The sequence below is a fragment of the Ammospiza caudacuta genome, chromosome 1 (genome assembly GCF_027887145.1).
Source record: "Ammospiza caudacuta isolate bAmmCau1 chromosome 1, bAmmCau1.pri, whole genome shotgun sequence".
Lineage (NCBI taxonomy): Eukaryota > Metazoa > Chordata > Aves > Passeriformes > Passerellidae > Ammospiza > Ammospiza caudacuta.
Window position 1 is genome coordinate 115138661 of NC_080593.1, and position 23120 is coordinate 115161780.

At 38.8% G+C, this 23120-nt stretch overlaps 1 protein-coding gene across 1 annotated transcript; it reads right to left on the reverse strand.

The window, feature by feature from the left end:
* Positions 1 to 459: 459 nt before the first annotated feature.
* On the reverse strand, positions 460 to 21764 carry OPRK1 (opioid receptor kappa 1). Its single transcript, XM_058805228.1, has 4 exons — positions 21533 to 21764; positions 20733 to 21043; positions 7341 to 7693; positions 460 to 2789 (listed from the first exon to the last, which is right to left on the reverse strand). Exons 2-4 carry the CDS (start codon positions 20990 to 20992, stop codon positions 2257 to 2259), a joined length of 1146 nt encoding a protein of 381 aa, XP_058661211.1. The 5' UTR covers positions 20993 to 21043; positions 21533 to 21764; the 3' UTR covers positions 460 to 2256.
* Positions 21765 to 23120: the final 1356 nt, after the last annotated feature.

Below are 23120 nucleotides of genomic sequence, written 5' to 3' on the forward strand. Positions count from 1 at the left end.
TCTTGGCCAGTTTCCTGCTGTTTTTCAGTGAAGTGCAGTAAGCTGCTCAATTTGACAAGAAAACTTCCAAGACACCTTTCTACTGCATTCAGACTAATTGGGCTGTTAATGTTCAATTACAGAAATAAACCTTAAGGACACATTCCTATAACATTTTGCAAGCTTAATTGTTAGGAAGTTATAATTTCCTCCCACTGTAATGGAAATTATGATCTCCTTCTTAAAAGCATAAACCTCAAAAATATTATTAGAAGCCTTCTTTTTGCAAATTAAGAACATTGATTTTTCATTACAATACAAAGCATTGCACATAATGTGTAGAACAAAAACCCTATTCAAGCACAAACTTACATATGCAAATGGTAAGTCATGAACAGGAACATAGGTTATTTTGAATGAAAATAGTTCATTAGATTCTAGTTCTTTCCCATTTCACTTGCTCTTAACTTGATAAATACCTTGGATTTTCAACTTTTACCTTAAACATTCTCTTTTTGTGGCCATTTAAAGGTCAGGACTTAGTTTAGAAAGCTAGATGCATGTTAAGAAAATGAATGAATGACAGAATAGGAGGTGAGACTCAGCACTTGTGTAAGCATCATTCACTTCCCCAGGTAAGGAAAGCATCCTGAGGTCAGCTAATCATTCTTCATGTAGAAACAATCAGAAAGTGCTAGGTTTGTCCAAAAAGAGTTGTCTTGAATATTTCAACAGCAGCATTTATCAAACTAATATAAAAAAAATTGACATACATGACTGTATTAACAATAAGGTATATGGAAGTCCTGCAGAAGGCTGAATTTCTACAGCACTTCCACAGGAACTGGACTGCCAGCTAGTCCAAGAAAAAACTCATGATTTTACTGGTGTGCACAAGGCATTTTTGGTCTGATAGGACCAAATCAGATTGTGTTTCTGAGAAAATTTTCCATGAAATGAAGGCACTCACATTATTCTTTCTTTTGTATAAGGAACAAAATTAACAAGATATATGGTGTATGTGTTCAGGGTGAAGATAATGAGAGCCAAATTTTAGCAACAGCAGTAGTGGGAGTTGTGATATATAACATCAGGATGACAAAAGTCTATAGACTGGAAGTTAGGCTCCATTTTACCATTAACTTACCTTCAGCAACCTAGTAACTTATTTATCTGTGCCTTGACACCACCATCTTCACAGGAAAACAGAGAAAATTACTGAAATCATAGGACCGTATCAAAGAAAATATATCAGCATCAATAAACCAGGATCTTTTTCCATCAAATGCCATTAAAGCATCCAGTAATATTTAATTTCCATTGTATCAATCCAGCTAGTTCATGTGCTCCTTCCCTTGTTTCTAATTTGTCAAATATTTATTTCAGTCTGCTTACATATTATCCAGGAAAACAAGTTACACATGAGAATGTTTCCTCCATGTAATGAATGTAACACAACTTTTCATTAATTTTGTAACAAGTGAAGCATTTGAAGTTTTCTAGCCTCTTGTTCAATATACACTCTGAAAATACATATTATATTATTCAGACTCAATAAAGAAACAACCATCTTGGAAAATCACACATACAAAACATTACACAGAGGTGATTAAACATGTGATAACAATTCCCATTAAATTCCAGTATTTTTGAATGCCAAAAGGCTTTACCATACACAGACACAATAAAATCACTTTGGTGTGTGCGTAGATCATGCTCAAATCGGATTTTCACAGCACAAACAAGGGTTACAGATATATTAATTGAGGACAATATTGATTATAGCTGTGGCATTGTTCACAGAAACCTAACACTCTTCACTGTTAAAGAGGATCAAGTTGTCAAACTCTGTGCTTTAGAAGCAATCACTGTTGGGGCAGAAGTTTCTGGTATAGCTCAGTTTTATGACCATATGTTGCCTTTTATAATGTTACATATTTTAAAGAGAAGAGTGAGAACTATTCTTATCCGGAATCACCTGGTACAACTCTATCTCTTCACTCTGCAAAAATGTGTTTTAGTGCTGGCTCAAGTACAGCAGATATGGTGCCAAAACCTGACCATTAACCAGGTCCTTTTCATTTGAGCCGATTTTCAGGAGATTTTTGTTCATCAATATTAAACTTGCTTTAGTTCAAACTGCTGGGATTTCTGAAATATTCCAGAAATGTCTGTCTGGGTGAGTCGATTTCAAACTGCAGTGGTAATTTGTGTCAGTCCCAGGTCGTTGGACTCCTCCCTCTCCTGAGGACAGTAAGAGGACATTTCCACGACTAGTCATACAGGTTTGTTTGCCCCACCTGCTTCCCTCATGTAAGCTGGGTCTTGCACAGTGTTTCTGACTCTGCTGGTGCTCTGCCTGTCCATCCTCATCTTGAAGGGGAAGCAGAAGTCCTTGAAGCATCTCTTGAAGTTTTCATCCAAAAAGGCATAAAGGATTGGGTTGAGGCTGCTGTTGGTGTAACCCAGAGCAATGCAGAAGTAATAGCTGGATATGGCAGCAGTGCTGTGGGACACGTCCCCTAAGGCCTCCACCAGCACAAAAATGTGAATTGGGGTCCAGCAGATGATAAAGACTGCCACAACCACAAGCACCAGCCTGGTGATGCGGCGCAGGTTTCGGTCTTTCTCCCGAGAGCCGGAGAGAAGCCGCACGCTTTTCAGGCGCAGAATCATCAGAGTATAGCAAACAATTATAATGAGAACTGGAATAACAAACGCAAAGACAAAGACACAGATTTTCATGAAGATGTCCCACCACACATAATCTCTGTCTGGAAACTGCAAGGAGCATTCAGTGCTAGCAGTATCTAAAAATGAAGGAAGCAAGAAGAAAATTGCTTTGTTATTAGATATTCTAAACAATGTCATTATCATAGCGTAACCTAGGAAAAGTGATTAGCATGTACTGCAATAGTAATAAATGGAGTTATCATTAAATCACTCCAAGGAAGCTTTCAGTTACCATTGAAACTGGTTTTATGCAGCTGTGTCTAGAAATTACTGAGTTTTGAGCTTTTTCAAAAGCAAAATATTGTATGAAATTTCTTTCCCATGGGAGGATCAAAAAAAGCAGAGCACAAAAACAAAATCTGTAAAGTTGTTTCTATTTGAATCTCACTGAGATTTAAAACCAGACTAAGTACCATGTTCAGCAGAGCAGAAATCTCATCATTATTATCAAATTACATATGTTTTTGTCTGTGGGTGGAGAAAGATTTTTGGTATCATGAATAGTAGAAGCTGAAGGAGGTTTTGATAGTACGAAAATTTTGCCAAAATATGATAATTTTGTAATAACCTTTTCCCATGTGCCTTTCACAGCATAACTATGATACACACAAATGCTTACATTCATAAAAACCCATGGAAAGATCTTCTTTTCTGTCAAATAGAAGCAAATAAAATACATGTGTGCATGGAGTAAAATGGCAGCTACTCTTTTAGCAGATCATGCCATTGGAAATGCAGCTTGTGCAGAGACTGCAGGATCTGGGCCACAGAGATCAGTCCACTCCCTTTCGCATTGCCCATGCCAGGATTTGGAGCCCCAGGCTGAAACTTGAATGTATTTAGCAGAAATATTTCATCTGACAGGAGGAAGCTAAGGAATGAAATGTTTGAAGCTTAATTTGCTGAACTCATTAGAGCCTTCCAGCATATAAAACATATGGAAAAATAAGTAATAAGACAAATGAAAAGGCAAGAGTAGGGGTAAATTTACAACTACTGTCAGTAGTTTAACTCTACTGAAGATAAGTCAGGTTAACAGAGATTTTTCACTCTGAATTGTAGCTTAGATTTTGTCCTGTAAAGTTCTCTGAATTTTTAATCATTTTCCCTATTGAGTTTGTCATTCCTCTACAAATTATTATGTATTGTTTTTCATTGATTCAGATCTAAGAGTGGAATGATTCAGTATACTCCTGCACATCACTTTTTCATATCTGTCTCCATCAGGACACATCAGAAAAAAAAAATCAGCCCATATTTCCCTGCTATAAAAATGCTTTCCAAATCAAAAAGATATTGCAGAGAATTTGTTTGGAAAAACAATTAGGAGAGGAAGTTATCATTATAGTGCCATACACACATTTCCATGGTTAGATATCAGAAAGCTGTTACTGGGCAATATTGAATACAGAAACATTTTAATAGAAAACATTTACAGCGAAAAATGTTAAATATTTTTGGGGTTTATTTTAAATAAATGTATGATTCTGAAAACTGAACGTGGAAAGGACATATTTTTCTAGGCTGATACTGCAGGATACTCAGATGACAGCACAAGTGTGACTTGACACTCAGTGAACTTGTCTAAATCCTTTGTGATGTAGGTTTTCATAAGCATACTTGCTTTCACCTGATTTCATTCTAGAAATGCCAACAATCGTCTTGAAAGAAGTTTTCCTGTCGATTATTACTGCTATTTGTAGTAGATCACGGCTCAGCAGTCATGACATAGAATCAAGATGCAGCTGTGTTATCTAAACTAGTAAAGCTGCCTCCAGATGTGTGGGATGAAAATGAAGTGTGGTCAAGGATGGCTGCTCCAGACCACATCCAGCTACTTACTGAAACCCACTCCCAGAAGAAATGGCCTCTTCAGATCTATTGACATAATTTCACATATTTATCAAAATTTTTAGGTCATCCTCATGATATTTTGCTATCATTTTTGTTTGGCAATGTTATTTTAGAATTCCAAATTATTGAATACAAACTTAATTATTATCTTGCATCTCATTGCAGTATACTTTCTATGGAAGATCTTATTCTAAAGTCATTATTATTAATGTATTGCATATGATACATGTAATGTCATAGCATAGTACTTTGTGGAATCCATTTGCACTTTCCCAGTTTATAAGTAGGAAACAGTCAATAGAAACTCTGATCATAATGCACAACACTATATTAATTTTCTGGAACTTTGGAAGTGGAACATAATAAAATCCAATTTATATTCTATTTTTACTGCCTGAAAAGTTGCAGAACTTATGAATAGTGTCATAATCTTCAGATTTCATACTGACATTTTCCACTTGGAAGCACAAATATTCCAACTATATTGATATATTTAAGGAAAAACACTGAATTCCATGTGGTAGTTGGTGTAAATATATTCTATAATGTGCATGATAAACTACCATTTAAGATTAAGCTTAATATTGGTCTAGGAAACATACATTTTATATATACAATATTGATTGTGTCACTTTTATACCCTTCATATCCTTACTGGCAATATGAAGAGTTAATATTATACCTTTATTTTTTTGGTAGCTGAACAATTCTTCAGCAAGAAAACTTCCATTATGGCCAGAGTAGGAAAATTTACACAGATGTAAAATTTATTCTGCAGGAAAAATGTATCTAAAGGACACACCTGGGAGCAATTCTGAGCTGTGATAACAAAATGGATTAACTGAGCACGGTGAGGGAACCTCAAGTATAATCATTTTCCATTTGCTGTTCAGTTGTTGCTTAAATGCGAACCCAACAGAGGCCCTGAAGCGTATAAACAACAACTGTTTGAGGCAACATGACATCAAATTTCAGGCCTGAGCTCCAGCTGTCAGGCAAGGGGAGCATCCTCGCCTTTCCACTTCAGCATTTATCAGAGCAAGTCATGAGCACACCAGACAAGGTAATTGACACTAAATGCTCGAGAGAGACCTTAGATCAGACAAGCAGGGCGGAACAGTAGCAGCTGACAAGCAGCTGCCAATATTTCCGACCTCATTTAGCCCAGCTGCGTTCTGTATTACCAGCCTCTGCTTCATAAGTTATAAAAAGGGCTGCCTTCTACATGGCATGGAAAAGGCATTAAATCATTGCTGGCCTCAGAGGAGCCCCTTGATCTAAATGTGCTGCTGACACTGAATGACAGGAATATTCTGTTAGTTGAGCAGGCTCCAACAAAACACCTGCCTGAGCCAGTGTCCCATGGCCTTCAAGATCTTGTATGTAGCAAGACACTCTTCCAAACATACCTGAAGTTAATGTTTCCCCAGGCAGACCTTGTTTTATAGAGCCTGTCAAAACTTTACTGGGGAGAAGAGCTACAGCACTGCAGACCAAGACACGTGATCCCCCAAAGCACTGAAAGAGGAGCTTCCAGAGGACTTCTCTGTCACCTACATAACAGAAGACTAACAGCAAGAAAATCTATATATCTTTAGCCAGATCTATCAGCCCTTGAGCAGCTGTTACTGAAATGATTTTTCACATTGGTCTATGTCAAACAGCTTAACATCCTGCATTTATTTTCTGCCAGATGAAAGAGTGCCCTTAGGTAAACATTGGTCTCAAGAGGAATGAAACCTTTCCAAATAGAAAAGGTTGATAGTGCAGGAAATTATGAATAGTTTTTCAAAAGGCTGTTTACATCTCAAACAAGACTCCTACCAAATAAATGCCTGTATTTTATCCAGCAATCCAGTAATGGGATGATCCCAACCCAAGGACACCATTAGAAGTCTACAGCTTTTGAAAATCCTGAGATGCCCCTGCACTGCATTACACCTGGGGGTATGAAGCACATGTGTGAGAAAATGCTTCTCTCCCTTCTTTCTCAAGGAAGATCTCAAAATCAGACTAACCCCATAGCAGGGTGATGAGTCAGAAGCTGCAGGAGTTAAATCCACAGTCCTTCATGGAACAGGCATTTCAAGCAAAGCCTACACATGGTCTGCATACAGTTGTCATTGACTTTGTGTTCTTGTAACTGTTTCCCTGCCATAGCCTGAATTTCCATTTCCTGTGACAGTCCTTGTTCTCACCTTTTCCAGGTTTCCCTATAAATTCCCATCCCTTTTTAAATATGATCTTGAGATACTGTCATATATAATTTACCTTAATTTTCTCTCTCATGCAACTGACTTTTCATTTCCTACTTTCTTTTTCTTTCTTTGCCTTCAAATTCTGTGAAATGGCCAGTGATAACAAACTGACAAGAATTCTAGTTTCTGCTCTTGGAACTTCATCAGAACTACTCTCACAACATCTACAAAAAGAACCTTAAGCCCACATTTCAAGTTTCAACCTAAACTGATTCTAGATTTGCCCATTGTGACTAAACTCTGGAAAATTTTCCCCTGCTGTCTGCTTGTAGTTTTTGATGGTCTCATTCTAGCAGAGGCAGTGCTTCAAAGTGCATTTTGTTCTTTTATTTGGTATGGGCATCTGAGCTTTAATTATTTATATGTTGTACTGCGATGTTTTACTATATATTTCAAAATGTCAGGAATTTAGGTGTAATTTTAAAGAAGGAATAAATAAGGTTTGATCAATATTTGAACCTACAATTTATTGTCGGTTGATAAATAAAAAACTGCATTTTGAATGCTCGCACTCACCTTCCCTGACTTTGGTGCCTCCAAGAACTATTGCAGATATACCAACAGATGAGGACAGCAGCCAGATACAGATGTTGATTATCTTCGCTTTGAGAGGCGTACGAAAGTCCAGAGCCTTCACAGGGTGACACACAGCAATGTACCGATCCACACTCATCATGGTGAGCGTGAAAATGCTGGTAAACATGTTGTAATAGTCAATAGAAATCACTATTTTACACAGCACATCACCAAAGGGCCAGGAGTTCATCAGGTACTCGGTGCTTTGGAAAGGCATGGTTGTGGTAACAAGTGCATCTGCCATAGCCAGGTTGAAGATGTAGATGTTGGTCGCTGTCTTCATCTTTGTGTACCTGCAGAATGAAAAAAGTAAGGCTTTATCACTACAAGATATGATTATGTCCATTCAGATAGTAACAATTCATCAGTCAGGCTTTGCCCTGGTTGGGGTTTTTTATGTCTTTTCTCATCTGTGATAGAAACACGAACAAATGCAAGACCCTTGGGATAAAAGTGAACACATTTTATTCAATCTCACAACACCTGTATTAGCAGTTAGAGCTATTTACCATAGGCAAAACAGGTGTATGAGTATATTTAATTAATTAGACAAATATCAATTCAATTTTCCTCAAATCCCACTACAAGAAAATATCACTGTTAAATTTGGAAACTATCAAAATTATTTTTGTTTCCTTTTCTCATAGCTATCTGTCAGTGATTGTGAGATTTCTGGGTTTGGTTTGTGGAAGAAACTGTTATGCCATTCTCCAGTAAGAAAACAAGTTAATTGATATGTTTGCTGGGACAGTTTGTCTTGCTTGAATTCACTACAATGCCAGCTGATACAGTTTTAGTCATTTACCTTCCTGGTTCCTTCCTTGCCAATTTCTTCTCCTTTCTTACCATCAGCTTTTCCCAGTCCTCTCTTTTATGACTGATAATGTAAAAGATGACTATTGTTTAGGATACCACAGTGGGGAAAAAAACTGTCATAGCAGTATTTTTTCTTGCATTCTTTAATTTCATCAAAAGTAAGCCTTTGGTAGGAATCTCAGCCTGCATAGAATAATAGGATCTGGTTTTTGAGATGACATCCTGCTTTGTTTGACCCCAATGACAGTTTTGGGAGACAGCCTGTGGAGGACTGCTTCCCTCTCTGTGATGGACACAAAGGAAGATGGAGAGCCTGCTGACATGGGAATTTACTTATCACTCCTGGCTGAAATGCTTCTCCTCAATAGTTTGCTCATGCTGTTAATTCATCATTGGATTAATGAGATTTTCTTTCTCAAAACTGCTTCAGTCCCATATTTTGGATGTGTGTCCAAACTAGAAGTGCACACATAACACACATAGCTACATTTTGCTATACGCCACTAATAATTTACAGTGGAAATATAAGATTTAACCACTTTAATCAATGATCACATAACACAATGTTATTTGCCTTCAAAACTTTGATGTGTAAAATAAAAAATATTTTAAAAATAAATTAAGCAGTTGTGTCAAATTGTGCCCAATATGTAAATTAGCTATTAAAAAAATGCAGGCAAGAATTTGATTTTATGAACAATATGAAATGTTAAAAATAACATTAGGTTTTCTAAAACATTCTAATCAAGACTTATTGAGGAAATAAAGCCAAATGTTGGTCTGAAGCAAAGGGAAAAAAATCTGCAAGGGACGAGAGAACACATCCTTCTCACCCACATACTGAACCATCAGTCAGAGTTGGGCTTCTGCCCCCCACTAGATCAATCTCCTCAACAGACCCTCCAGGAGAGGAGGAATTTTGTCCTGTAGGTCACATTATAGCCCTTAAGGCACTGTTCAAACACAAGTATGAGTCCTTACTATTAGAAAAAAAGCAAATACAGGACATATCAGACAAACAACTTCCCTCCTGGTTAAAAAAAGAAAGGAAAAAATACTACCTTCAAGTGTGTCTCAGCTGTAAGACCAAACAAACGTTCACTAAACACTCAAAACTCTCTACTAAAATGGACTCATTTCCATTAAATTAAATAGAATAGTAGAAGGACAATTTTACTTCTACGGACGTCACTGATGATATTTGGAATTGCTGTCTTGCTCCTATTGCAATAAAGAGACTGTGGAAAGCTGGAATGATTGCATAATGGGACTGGAGGGACTGGAGAAAATTCTCTGACATAAAGAGCTGAGCACATTTAGTTTATCAAAAAAACCACCAAGAGGTGACTTGATTACAGTGTCTGAAGACCTTCACAGGGAGAAAATAGCAGGTACTGAAGAGTTCTTTCAGACTACACAGAAAAGCATAACAAGAACAAATACATAAAACTCTTAAGAGAGACAAATTCAGCTTAGAAACACTGACAGCTGTTTCTTAACAGCTAAGGTGATTATTATGGGGAAAAAGAAAGGAGTAATTTTTTCATCCACTGATGCCTGCAAATCAAGGTCTGCTGCTTTACAAAGAGTTTGCATCAGTCAAATACAAGTCACTATACTTAACACAGGAACATTCAGAAGAAATGAAATGACCTTTGAAAAGCAGAGGTGACACAAGTAATCATTCTCCTGAATCATTATATCTGTAGATCTTTAAAAACTTCGCCAAGGGTTTGGATAGGGAAAGTTTGCTTTCAAAAAGTATAGAAGAATTAGCTTGACCTTTGTTTCCTTTAAGAAAATCAGAAAACTGGGGGAAAATATCTAAGATTTTATTAGCCTTGGAAAAGCAAATATCTTAAAGTCTTTATATCTCATATTTCCTATTCTTTGCAACCTTAATTTAATTATTTTATGTGTGTGTTATTACAACTTTATATGCCATATTTTCCCAGTACCCTTTACCCCTTTTCTCCTCCCTAGATTAAGTGGAAAAATAGCAAACAAGTGCTATAAAACTGGGCTAGTAAAGAGCTTGATTACTTTTGCCTGGAAACATTGGCCTGTGTATAAATGTGGTATTGGCCTTTAAAGTTATTAGGCACTATAGATAAAGTCATACATTCATTTAGAAGTTTAGAAAATTCAGAAATGCCTTTGAGAATCTGGACTCAATCATCTAAACTCCTTTGAATGTTTTTAATTAAACACCTGAAAATTATTAAATGCCTCTGAAGATATGTGCTTGCAGGTTTAATCAACTGTCCAGATTAAGTAACAGAGTGGCTGCTGTTGCTGTCAGACCCTTTCAAGCAGATCCTGATAAAGTTCATAAGATAAGGGATTTGCCTGCTTTCCCACAACTCATTCTATTGCACCAAAACATAGAAGGAAATAATATTTTGTGGTCTGGGGTTATCTCACCATACTCTCCACTCACTTGAACAAGGTCAAAACAGTGATTGTGTAAGGGAATCTTGTCTACTTTTGCAAAGTTAAAATTCTTGATCAAATATCTGAATTCATTTAAGCAAAAATATTTCTATCTGCTTTAATTAGTTTAGCAGGACAGATAGGGTAAATCTGAACATAATTACAGCATAAGTGCCTCAGTAGCAATTAATGGCATTTCTTAGTGTCTGAGGTACAAGTTTCAAAGACTATTACAATATTTATAAACCATGGCTGTGTAAAGTGCTCATGGGAAATCCTGTGTCTAAAAAATGGTTTGTTAGATACAGGGACTTAAGAGAATGGCAACATTTCTAACACTACATAGGAATGGAAAGTCCCTCTTTTAAACCAGGTGCTAGAATCTAATTTCAAGGAGCAGAAAAAATCTGATCACTTAAGCTGGTGGATTTCAAGATTACTTGTAAAGCTATAAGCAGGGCTCAGGTCTCTGTAAACTAAAAACTAGAAGATATATCAAAACAGCAGAAAAACAGTCAAGATGAAACACAGCACTTTCATATGGATGCTTTTTTTTTTTTTTTTGATGGGTATGTGATGAAATTTTTAAGGAGCAAGTTTTAAATTCTGTCTACTTACATATCAAAAGTAAAATTCTCAAAGCTATTAGGAATCATTCACTTTCCAAAACCAGAAGGTTCTTTGAGACTGACTTTACACTGACCCCTAGAAATTTTCCCTGTGTTTCTCAGTCAACTCATCATTACTGTTCTTTTCCCTGGAGTAGAACATGCTTTTAAGACAAGCTTTTAAGACAGTAAATAAGAAGAAATCACACCTCCAGCCTACGCTATCAATGAAATTGTGGTAACAGAAGAGGGAAACATGCTACTAAGGATCTGGTGTGCTTTCAGAAAAAGATCTGCTAGTAGTGCCCCTTAAAGTTATTATCTCAAAGAGAGGAGAGAATTGTGATTTTAGTAACATTAGAAAAGCTGATAAAAGGGGAGAAAGAGGCTCTGGTCAAACTTTTTTCATGTAACTGTAATAGGATGGAGTAACGAAATGTTCCCTGCAGTGTAAAATAAGGGATGGGGAAGGGAGCATAACTAACAAATATACTACAGAGGGAAGATAAGAAATATACTACATCAAATATACTACAAATATACTTCTCCAGTTGCAGAGGGAAAGTACAAAAGCGTAAAATAATGAGGAATAGCAAACACAGGTTTTTCACAGATACCTGGGTAAGAGAATGAAAATTAGAGCTAAAGCACATCTAAAGCAAATTGCAAAAACACCTATCAGCAGGATGCAGGCTCTGTTCCACTAGGTTCCTCTGAATGAAGTATATGGAGATCAAGCAGCTGAAAAGCTTAGTCAGGAAAGCTCTAAATCTCAAGGCTGTATTCTGAGTATAGTCAGTATAATACTGCATCAGAACAGGAAGAAAAAACAAAAAAAAATCCAGGAGGATCTATTCCAAACTCCTACCATGTCAAAAGGATGGCTCAGGTCTCTCTTGGATATTCATAATCCAATATAAAATCTTATGCCAATATGAAATGAAGGCTAAGGTCATTTAAAGAATATAAAAATTAACATGCTGTAATTGTCATGTTTGTATTGAGTTATATGACATTATCATATTTTAAATTGCCACATTTTAGCAGTAGAGGATCTCAGATGACACTTTATTTAAAGGGAAACCTTGTTACTGCACATATTTAATGGTTGCCTGTCTTAATCAAATCTTTTAGGACCTAAAATTGTTGTCTACAAAATTACATCATAAAGTGGAATTCTTTTTACTAATAAGCATCTAAAGATACCAATTTTAAAGCAGCTCAAAAAAGAAAAGCATAAATTTGTCTTTTATTCTTCCCCCAGACAGCATAATCTATGTGAATGTCAAAAGGTATAGTTAAAATCCTTACAATTTTCCACTACAATTTCTTCCCTGCACTAGCCCTAAACAGAGCCTGAACAAGATTTAATCTTGTGGATTTAGATTGGATGTGGAAGGTTTTCTTCCTGAGCTGAAGAACCAGGCTCTGAATTAGTTCAAGTCCATGTATGTAGTGGTCAATGTGGAAGAAAATTCACACTACTTAACAAAAATGAACTAATCTTTCTCCTTCTATGATGAAGGCTTTTAATATTTTTTATGTGAGCTCAAAAGCCTCTCTTGCAAGAAACTGTAAAATGGTAGAAAAAAAATACTGTGAAATTTCTGCTTCCATGACTTTGATAGGAGAGGTCAGAGGTCAAGGTGCTGTGGGTCACTGCAGCTGAAAATGAATCAGTGAGAATGCAGAATTTCACTAAATTGGTACTTTATCTGAAACCATTATGTCTAATAACAATATGAAAGAGCCTGGACAATTAGCTTAGAATATGTAGCAGATTTTTTTGCTCTCTATTTATAAGTAGAGATGGATACTGACCTTGTCAGTCAAATTATTCTATCTCTTGAAAAACTTGATGCTGCTGCAGATGTTTCTCAGTGACCAGTCCTGCCATGGGGGATTCCCAGGGTGTTACACAGACCATTCTAATCCTTTTTACTTGTCACAAGTACATTGCTCTAATGAACATTGAATCTCTCTCTCTGGTAACATCGACCTTTCCTGATATTCCTTTATCTTGGAAGAATTTTTTTTTTTTTTAATGAAGTACATGGACTCCTTTGGCAAAGTGCTTCCCATGGTTTTATGGGAGAGGGAATTGAGTAGAGCAGAGATTGCCTGGTAAGGAGAACAGACCTCATTGCTCAAGGAAATAGGGATAATAGCCCCAGGAAAAGATTTCTCAGGGTATTTCTTTCCTTGTTGGAAGCAGACAAGTTTGTTGAATGTTTGCTTCCCCTAGATGTTTCTGCAGGATAAAAAAAAGGAAAGAGCTCAGAAACCACTTACTCAGGGGTCTTGGGCTATGGGTATCACTCTTCTTGCCAAAACAATGGTCTCCATTTTGGCACAGGGATGAATAACAACTGGCACAGCTTGGAGTGTTTTATGGGACAACTACACACTCAGAAGTGTGGAGACCCAAGTCTCGGGTCAACACTCCCATAATAAGGTTCAATGGGAGACAAGGGACTTTGCTCTATAACAAGTGTAGAATTGTGTGGTAAGACAGCAAATGCACAGATCAGTGAGCCAGCTCAGGGAGAGGTCATCAGTCCCTCTTAGGAGGCATCTGGGAGGCTTTTTCTGGACTCCTCCCATGTATCTGTTTTCCTCACCTGCCTCAGTGAAGCCCACAGCACAGACCAGCTGAACACACACGTTCCTAAAGGAGGTAATTCCAGTGAAATGCAGAAAACTTTAAATTACAGCCAACAGAAGAGCACAAGCTTGTAGCTTCCTGGTGAAAATATTCTTCTCCCGCCCACTTTGACAAACCAGTCATTCCAAAAGGTGAGTCCAACAGTAAGTCCTGATGCAGTCCATCATCCAGCAGCATGGTAAAACAAAACTTTTCTGAGTGTGAGCATTAAATGAGCATTGACTAGATTGTATGGACTAATCCTACCATGTAGTTTCTCATCTGTCACTACCCGAGGAGGCTTTTGCCAGTTGCCCAACAGTAGCCACAGTGGCTGGACTACCAACAATGCAGTGGGAAGTGCATTGAGCAAATGTAATATCCTCTGTGCTTCACATGCAGCACAGCTAAATTTGGAAATTCTAGACATTCACTCTTAATGTGTTGCTGACTTCTGGAGCAGAGATGAGCAGCTGCATGTTACCAAGGTGGATTGGTATAAGAAATTGAGAAAACACAAAGGTTCTCCTTACTTTCTTATCACAATTTGCAAATTTATACACTGAATAAAGTTGGCTTCTCATACTCATGAAAAGAACATAGAGATTTCATTTAAAATAATGTCTCAAAACTGAAAACAGGAAACTGCCTAAAATTAATTTTAACTTTCATGAGAATTAGAAGGTGAATCTAATGAGAGCTGAACCCTCTGGCTTTGGGAGAAATAAATATTTCAAAGGTAATTCACAGCCTAGCATGACAACTTCCCAATAGAACCATGCCAATTTAAAGCAAATAAACAAGTAATATTTTGGTGTTTTCAAAATCTAGTGTTAATTTCAACCAATATCTTAAATCAATTTAATTTTTGTGTACTTTTTTTTTTAAGTGCTGTGCACCTTTACATATTCTTTATTTATATCATTTTTACATTTTGTGGAATGCCAGCATGGTCAGACATCCCTCTTCCAATATCCTCATTGTATCTGCATACACCCTTTCCCCACAACTAATCTAGTTTGTGCACGCATGCCTGTCTGTAGACAGAATGATATTCCTATTGCCTTTTCCTCATATCTCTCTAAATTCACAAAAGAAGATAGCAATAAGCAAAGCACAATGTCTTCCTTAAGGAGAAGAGCACAGATTCCTCACTTTGAGAGAATTATCTGATATTTAGAGAAGAGGAGACCAAAATGGAGACCTGCAGTATACTTCCTGGAAGTTAAGTGTAGCTGGATGCTTTTTCTTCAGAAAGAAATACATAGCTGGAATCAAAACTCTTCTTGGGAACCCATCTGTTTCAGAGAATTTAATTTAAAGGGACAAAGTAATCACAGTTTAGACAGTGAGAGTAGGCAAGACAGGAAGATTATTTTCCCTTCTCCTAATGTGTCCCAGGAATCCAATTCACCCAGTTAAGAATTTCCTTTTACAACACCCTTTCAGCAAATTCAAAATACTTTCTCAGAAAAAAAAACTCACTGAAAGGTCCCCACTCTTCCCTCATTTCTTGGCCAGTCTGTGCCCCCCAGCACCATCTCCTTACTGTGCTTCCTCCCTGTGCTTCCTCCAGGATCATGGGCTACCTACCTACCACTCTCCCATCTAACAACAGGAAAGTTATCTCAAGCTTTCTGCCTTGCCAGCAGCCAAACTGGAAAGTTCTTCTAAGTTTTCGCTTTCTTTCAGTTGAAAAAGCTTCTCTGTAATTCATCTTGCTACCAGACACTGATTCCAGTTATGCCTTTCTCTGAACTAAATGATTACCTGGCTGTTAGCCCAGCGGAAACGTCTGGATGGATACCAAATTACTTTTCAGAAGCCAAACACATTATTCACTATAAGCTATAGCCTCTCTTTAATACTGTCTGTGGTAAATATTCCTTTCAAGCCTTTCCTCTCTCCCTGCCTATTTTCAGTATCAGCTCTTGTTATCACAGCATGACCATGAGTTGGATTCCTTGTCAGCTTATAAATCCCAGGTCTCACTTGGTCACTGTCTAGCTGGGTTTCAAATGTATTAGAAATAGTAACATTTTGTTTAAATGGTCTCTGTTTTCAAACTATCGGTACTCTTCTATAGGCCTGTGCTCTTTCATGTTTCCTGTTGCCTTGTTCTTTGTGCCATCTGTAAAAGCTTTTGGTAATGATCACTCCTCAAAGTAGTGATGGAAATTATGTCACGTTTGAACTAACGCTGCAGAACTGATCAAAATTACCTCCATTCAGTGAGGTGCAGCTAAATGCTCTTTGAAATCCATGATGAATTGCTATCAATCCATTTGATGCCTCTCTGCTGGTAGTAGTAAGCTGTCAGATTTTTGATTAGCAAAGGAGAGGTTAAAAGTCCTAAACTTCATAAAGTATAGTACAGTTCACCCTCAGCTTTAGCAGTCAAAGCCTTGATTTGATTTCATAAAAGAATGAAATCATGCAGACTGCCAGCAATAGGGAATAGCTAATTCAGTTGGGTCAATTCTTCTGGAGCTTAAATTTTCATTTCAGAACAATATTCTTTCCAAATATAATTTAATAAAATTAGGACAATAATTTAAAGCTATTTAACAAGTGATCTTTTGATGGTATCAAAATCTATTATTAATTTAAACCAATGTATTGAATCCATTTAATTGCTGTGTACTTTTTTAAAAAAATATTTTCTTTCTTGTTTGGAATGAATGATGAAGAAATTTTAAAAGCAATCTGGAAAGGAGTCAGTTTTATATGACATTCCTTAATACACTCTTCCTGTTAGGTAAAATGCTGTTCAGTTCAATGAATATAAGAACAAAAATGTATTAGTGGTAAAACGCTTTCTTCAACATTAAACTAAGCAGAGAATTAGAAGGTTTCTCTTTTCCCTTAGTAATCAATCTACATATCTGTAACACAACCTCTTCTTAAAAATTCTTGAATGTAGAAAATTATTCAGTTCACTGGAAGCTTGAAAGATAATTTTAAAAGAATACAGGATTGGCTCTTTGAGATCCTGTTGATATCAGGTGGTCTCAGTAAATTACTTCAGGAACAATGAGGGTAAGATAAATACATAGAAAAAGGGCATCTGGAGAGGGTAAGAGAGAGCACCTCCCAGAGTTCTGTCAGAGTATGTTTATGGTTTTGGTAAGTGCAGATCCTAGTTAAAGCTGTTACTTTAGTCAGGAGATTTTCTTCCCTGCAGCTGTCACAAGAAACTATGATTTTGCTTACAGCCAGTCCTAAATTTTAAAGAAAAAAAGTAATGAGGTAAGAAGAATTGAGAAAAAAGACATTTTGCTTCCAAGGACAAATAGGTTTTTTATCCATTTCAGCCAACTTACTTCCAAAAACATCTTCTGAGACCTCAGAGGAAAAGCTAATCTCAAAATAAAAGGTTTGGGGCAGAGGTAGGTTCTGCTAATGCCAAGAACCACACGGCTGTAGGACTTTCCTCAGGTGAGGTCAGACAGCTTTACCAGGTATCTGCAAGCCAATTTCCTGCTTCCCCTCCTCCTCCCTAGGGTAGGACTGTGCTTCCCACACAGTGCCTACATTTCCCACCAGTACAAGAAGCAATGTGACGCCTTCTTTTTCTCTTACTCTCTCCCCAGGACAGGTAGCAGCCCCAGGACAGCATTACACCCCTCATGCCATGGCTTGCACAGAGTGTCCATGCACCAGCTGACAGCAGAGCCCTCTGGGATGGTGCACGTGCTGATCCAGACACAGGGAGAGATCCTGCAACCCACCCACACTGGGAGAGCCAAGAGCCACGGGCAGCAACAGAGTGCCAGTGCCCTGTCTGCTCAACACAGAGCTTTTTCTGCACATCAAAATGACCACTCTATGTGTGTCTGAGGAGCCCAGGGTCCTTACGATAGACCTGGTCTTGCCCTGTTATAAGCTTTAGTGATTAGACTTTGGCTTTTAAATCTAACTTTTGCTGTGTGGTTAAAGACAGTGAATACCAGCATTTCCATTTTACATGTGAGGAAACCATGAAGTGAACTCATCAGGACAGGAGAAGGTGTTGAAACTTGATAGTAAAACCAAGAGAAGAATCCAGGTCTCCTGAGAAATACTTTAAGAGGCTACGCTGTCGACGCTGTACTAAAGGACCATTCCCAGTCAGATTCAGCACAAATCTCTTCTCACAGGAGCTGTATCAAACTCAGCTACTTTTCTGTCAGGAGTTTTTACATGTGATTGAAGTAGCATTCTCCTGTTATTTTTTCCTCTGAGGAAACTCTGAGTTTTCCCTCTCAGTGGAAGAACACTCCACCTGTAAGAGATTTCATTCACCCAGCACCCCCTGCACAAGCTGCTGAGATGCTGACTCACTGGTGTCCATGTGCTTTAGCAGCCCTTATGCAGAAGTAGCAAAACCACTCCTGTAGTGGTATTAAAGCAAGAAATTGGCCAAGGCCTGCCTATACCACAGGCTATGGCTGAATTTGACCCTGTTTCTGAGGCATCTCAAGATTCTGGAATCTCCTAAATCTACCGCAGCATTGATGCTTCAGCACTTTGACTGAAAATCTCAGAACAGAGGGAGGAACTTTTTTTTTTGTCACCCAAAAAGTGAACCAGTGTCAGGCCTGGAGTGTCAGGCAGTTGGGCTAGATGATTATTATAATAATCCCAACTGAACTATTCTAACAATATTATACATTTAAATGAGCAAAGGGAGAGGAGTCGTGCCTGCCTTGTCTGCCTGTCTAAAGGGGATTAGGAGAAGAGCAGATCTGGAATTCAGAGTTGAGAAATGGCAGCAAAGATCCTCAGAGAAAGCCTGTACTCAGCTGGAAGGTAAAAAAGAGCCTCAGTATATCCCCATCCCACTTTAGATTTGTGGCAGCTGGAGGGGGGCTATTGTGGGATGGCTGGGGGACAGGATCTGCCTCTCCCTACCATCTTATTTCCCAAACTTCCCACAGACCTTGTCTTTCCTCACAAAAGACATCACTGCAGGGTACATTGTTCATGGGTCATTAAAATCCACCCTGAGATACTTCACATATACTCATGCAGAGAGTATATGTGAGGAAAAAATGGAGGGACATGAGAGGTTCAGACAAAAATGAAGAATATAAACCTCTCGCGCAAATGTTTGAAATATTTCAAGAACTGCTGGCTTGTATTTGCCTGCACTTCAGCTAATGATTTGCATTTGCCACACAAAAAACCTAGGAGAGAAATCTAACAAAGAAAAAAACCAACCACCTCCCCCCCAAAAAACAACAGGTGTTTTTGTCATATTTGGTTTTTTGTTTGTTTTTTTTTTTTACCCTGTAATTAAGAGATAAAAGAAAAAATTCAAGGAAAGGCTTATGTAGGAACTAGAAGGAAAGTGAGCAATAGCTACCTAGAGCCTTACAAAAATAGTTTTAGGAGGGTAGCAGAAGAAGAGAAAAAAGCAAATATATGTGCACCAGTATGATCTATACATGCTAACTTCTGGGGCTGAGTTTGGGGTTATTTCCCGTGCCCAGGCCAGTTAATCAGTTGTCTTTGTTACTGATTGATGGCTTAGAAAAATTTCTGCCTTTGCAGCTGTGTAATTGTCAAGCATGGAGTCTCTTTTCTTGAAGGAGAAATGCAAAATTAAATTAAATCTCTACCCTTAATGAAGGTCAAAAGGGCATGCAGGGGTAAAAAATCACATCACAAAACTGGAGCTGACCACTTTTTCTGAGCTGACCACAGGCATCTCTTTTTATTGCACTGACTAGTAAATTTATTTTCATTATTCAAGGGTATTCACCTGATTATAACCCATTATTTTTAAGTACCTTATCAACAAGTTCAGTGGTTCTCATAACTTCCCCTTTTATCAAGTCTGACAATTACCTTATCATTCTGCAATTTCTTGACCCTTATCATACATCCCTTACAAAAGAGAATCCCTTCCAATACCTCCATTTTTTTCCATGTACAAGCTGATTTCATTGGAGCAATGAATACTTCACAGTTCCGGGATTTTTTTCCCCAGGAACTTTATCAGAATTCAAACAGGCTGTGGAGAAAGAGTCCAAGAAGTTGCATGATTTCAGTGCCCTGTATTGCTCATTATCACCCTGCTAAACAGCATTATCCAAGCATGCCTACAGATCACAAATGAAAAGGATAGAAAGAGGAGGAAGCCCAGTGCAAACTAAAATATTCACCAATACACAAGTGTAAGTGCAAGCATAAGTAACAGTGCATTTCACCAAATGGTTTAGTTTGAAATCTTCATTAACACAGACACAAAGGTTTTGCCTCTTTCCTGAAAACCATGGAAAAGGTATTTCAGCACTTTCTCTACTTTCTTCAATTCAACGTCAACTGGACTTAAACACTGCTAAACAGAGAAAAATCATCCCTTGCTTTACATTAAGCCTTTCCTCCTATCTTTATCATTTCCTGGCTTTTCCTCCTTGTTAAAGAAAACATTAGGTTCCAAGGCAATGATGGATCATTGTCCACATGACTGGACACATAAGCTGTCCTTCGGGGTCTCCTCACAGTGGAAATAAAAGCTGCCTTGTACAAGTTTCCTTCTTTCACTCGAGCTTTTTTCCCTCGGATGCAGCAGCATCTCATCCCTAGAGGGCAGCCAATGAACACAGCTCCAGGCACAATGCGCTTTCCCTCAGGCTGCAGGATTTATCACATTTCACCAGCTCGTCCTTTCTCTCTCTAACACAAGCGCAGACAAACCACTGAGACTGACAAGATTTGGGTCATTTCAGTTGCTTTTTTCCAGCTCCTCACCATAGGGCTTCCGTAATCCACCCTCTCCCCCACCCTGACAAAGTTAGGGACGGTCTTTTGTGCCTCTTCCAACCGGTACCCAAAACCTCTTACCTTATGATGACAAACATGACCAGGGAGTTTCCCACCAAGCCCACAACAAAGACCACCGAGTAGACGGCAGTGATGATGATGGGGATGGCGGGGGAGATGCTGGTGTGGTTGTGCTGGCCGTCCCCAAAGGCCCCAGTGGCGTTGGTGTCATAGTCTGGCCAGCCCGGGAGCCAGCTGCTGCTGGTGCTGGGGGGCCGGCAGGGCCCTGGGGAGCAGGTGGAGTCTGGCTCCTCACGGAAAATCTGTATGGGGGCATCCATAGGGGCACAGCCCGACACCAGCAGGAGGGCACACAGCAGGAGGCAAGTATGCTGGAAAGAGGGAAGAGAGAGAAAGAAAGAGAAGTATTTTTACAGCCACAGAACATTAAGACCTCTGAAACTTGTATGTGTTAAGGGGAGCTCTGCTGTGCTGGGAACTGTAATTTGCCAAGCAGATATTTAAGCAAATCACATTCATATTAAATGATTTCAAGTTTTGCATCTTGGTACATAATGCTGCTTCTCTAAGTGCACAAGGAAAGTTTTCCTCCACTTTCAAAGGTTGCATAGTGAAGCAAGCCAGATGGGAACAGCTCAGATCCACCCCCACACTTTAACCCTGTCTTTCCTGTCTTCATATTTTAAGTCAAACTCTATCCTAACAAGGGCTCCTCACTGCCTAAGCTCTGCTATAAAGGGGAAGGAGACAGAGAAACCCACCACCTCTCTGCACATCTTCTTTAACATCCTGCCCTGAGTTATATTTTCCTGATCCCATACCTGCTTTCATAGAAAAGCCACATTAATGACAAAAAATACCTTTCAGTCCAGGAAAAGAAGCGGAGTCCTCAAACAGGTGCTCTTGGCAGGAAAAGAAAAGAATAGAGCCGCCTTGCTTGGCTCCTGGAAGTGCCACTGACCACCTAGGAGTTTTGGATGTGAGGCACCTGCGCCCTCAGAGAGGCGTGCTGGCAGCAGAGCCGGCTCCCAGGCAGGAGCTGCAGCGTGCAGCAGCAGCAGATGCTGCTGTTCCAGCTCCCACCACTTCGCCTTTTCTCTCTCAGGCTCCCTCTGCCTCCCTCTCGCTCTGCCAGGGCTCCAGCAGCACTCTGCACTGATGCACACGTTCTCTACTCTCTCTGTCCCCGCAGCTCAGAAGCTCACATGACTTCTTTCTAAACACTGAGATGCAGATAAATTAAAAGCAAAGCAAGAAATAAGTTCTGTTGTGAATGAATGCTTATTTTAAGACACTTTTCCAAGTTTTCTTTCCTCAATTCCTCTGCACTCCCAGGCCTCAGGAAGTAATCCTCTTTGCCTTATTGAATCCCACAGGATTTCAGACTAGTAGACACTGAATAAAAGGGGAATTCTAAGTTTAGATGCCTTGCCTGGTCCATCAGCTCCTTCATGCCTTGACTCCACAACTGTGTGCCCAAAACATTTCTCACTGGGCAGCTGTGCCCCTGATCCTTTGCACCTGCAACTCCAAAGTCAGAAGCTGGCTAGCAAAGAAAAGAGGGGCACCCTAATTACTGTACAGATTTTTTCAAGCTGTACCACACCACGTGAGAAGCCCAGAATTCCCTGTAGCACTTTATTCTCCCAGCTGCAGCCAGAAACAGGGAGGTGGTGTGCACAGAAATCCCTCAGAGCTTATCCCTAATATACTCCCTCAAGCAGGAGCTGACAAAGCACCAATGTATGTGTTCAAGTATCTTTTAACTTGCACACAGACCTTGAAATCACCACCAGAACTCTCTCTAAATGGCAAATTGGAAGAGAGGAGGCAGAGCCTGAGTTATTCCTACTCCTTTGGAAGAGGCTGGAAACAGCCAGACTGGCTGCATCTCAAAGTGTCTTTGGAGAAAGAGAGAGGCTGTGGGTTTCCTTCAAGATTTTCTGATCTTGAAACTTTACTTCATGCTCCACTTGTTGAGTGTCTGTGATATGACTGAGTTTTTTATTCTAAACCATTTTTTTTTCCTAAACCTATAATCAAGAGACTAAATTATGTCAGCTGAGTGAGAAATCATGTAGGAGGCTTCAAAGGTACAGAACCCCCTCTCTCAGAGGAAAAGCCGTGTTCAAATATGATAATGGCTTTGACTGTGGTCACTGTTTACTCCAGAACTTCAGTAACTGCTCATGATCCTGTGTATAGAGCTGTCTAAAGTTTCACTTTTAATGACGATGGATAAAAATCCAAAATAAAAAATGTGTGACAGAAATGTCCCTGAGACAGGGACACAAACCTAAGAAGAAGTCATTTTTTTGAAGATGAAGTAGATCCTAACATAAATTGTACTCCAATTCTGGTTTTATCCTCTGCAATCCATGGTCTCCTGCTCATGTACTGAAGGGACCTACTGTTGCTGTATCTTCTCATAAATAATCGTACTGGCAA

What these genes read in the sequence shown, in the direction of transcription:
- OPRK1 (XM_058805228.1), bottom strand. Translation starts at nt 20,992, where the DNA reads ATGGATGCCCCCATACAGATTTTCCGTGAGGAGCCAGACTCCACCTGC. An exon ending in GTCATGTTTGTCATCATAAG is followed by an intron (nt 7,694 to 20,732) that starts GTAAGAGGTTTT and finishes TTCATTCTGCAG; the next exon opens with GTACACAAAGATGAAGACAG. An exon ending in AGGCACCAAAGTCAGGGAAG is followed by an intron (nt 2,790 to 7,340) that starts GTGAGTGCGAGC and finishes CTTCATTTTTAG; the next exon opens with ATACTGCTAGCACTGAATGC.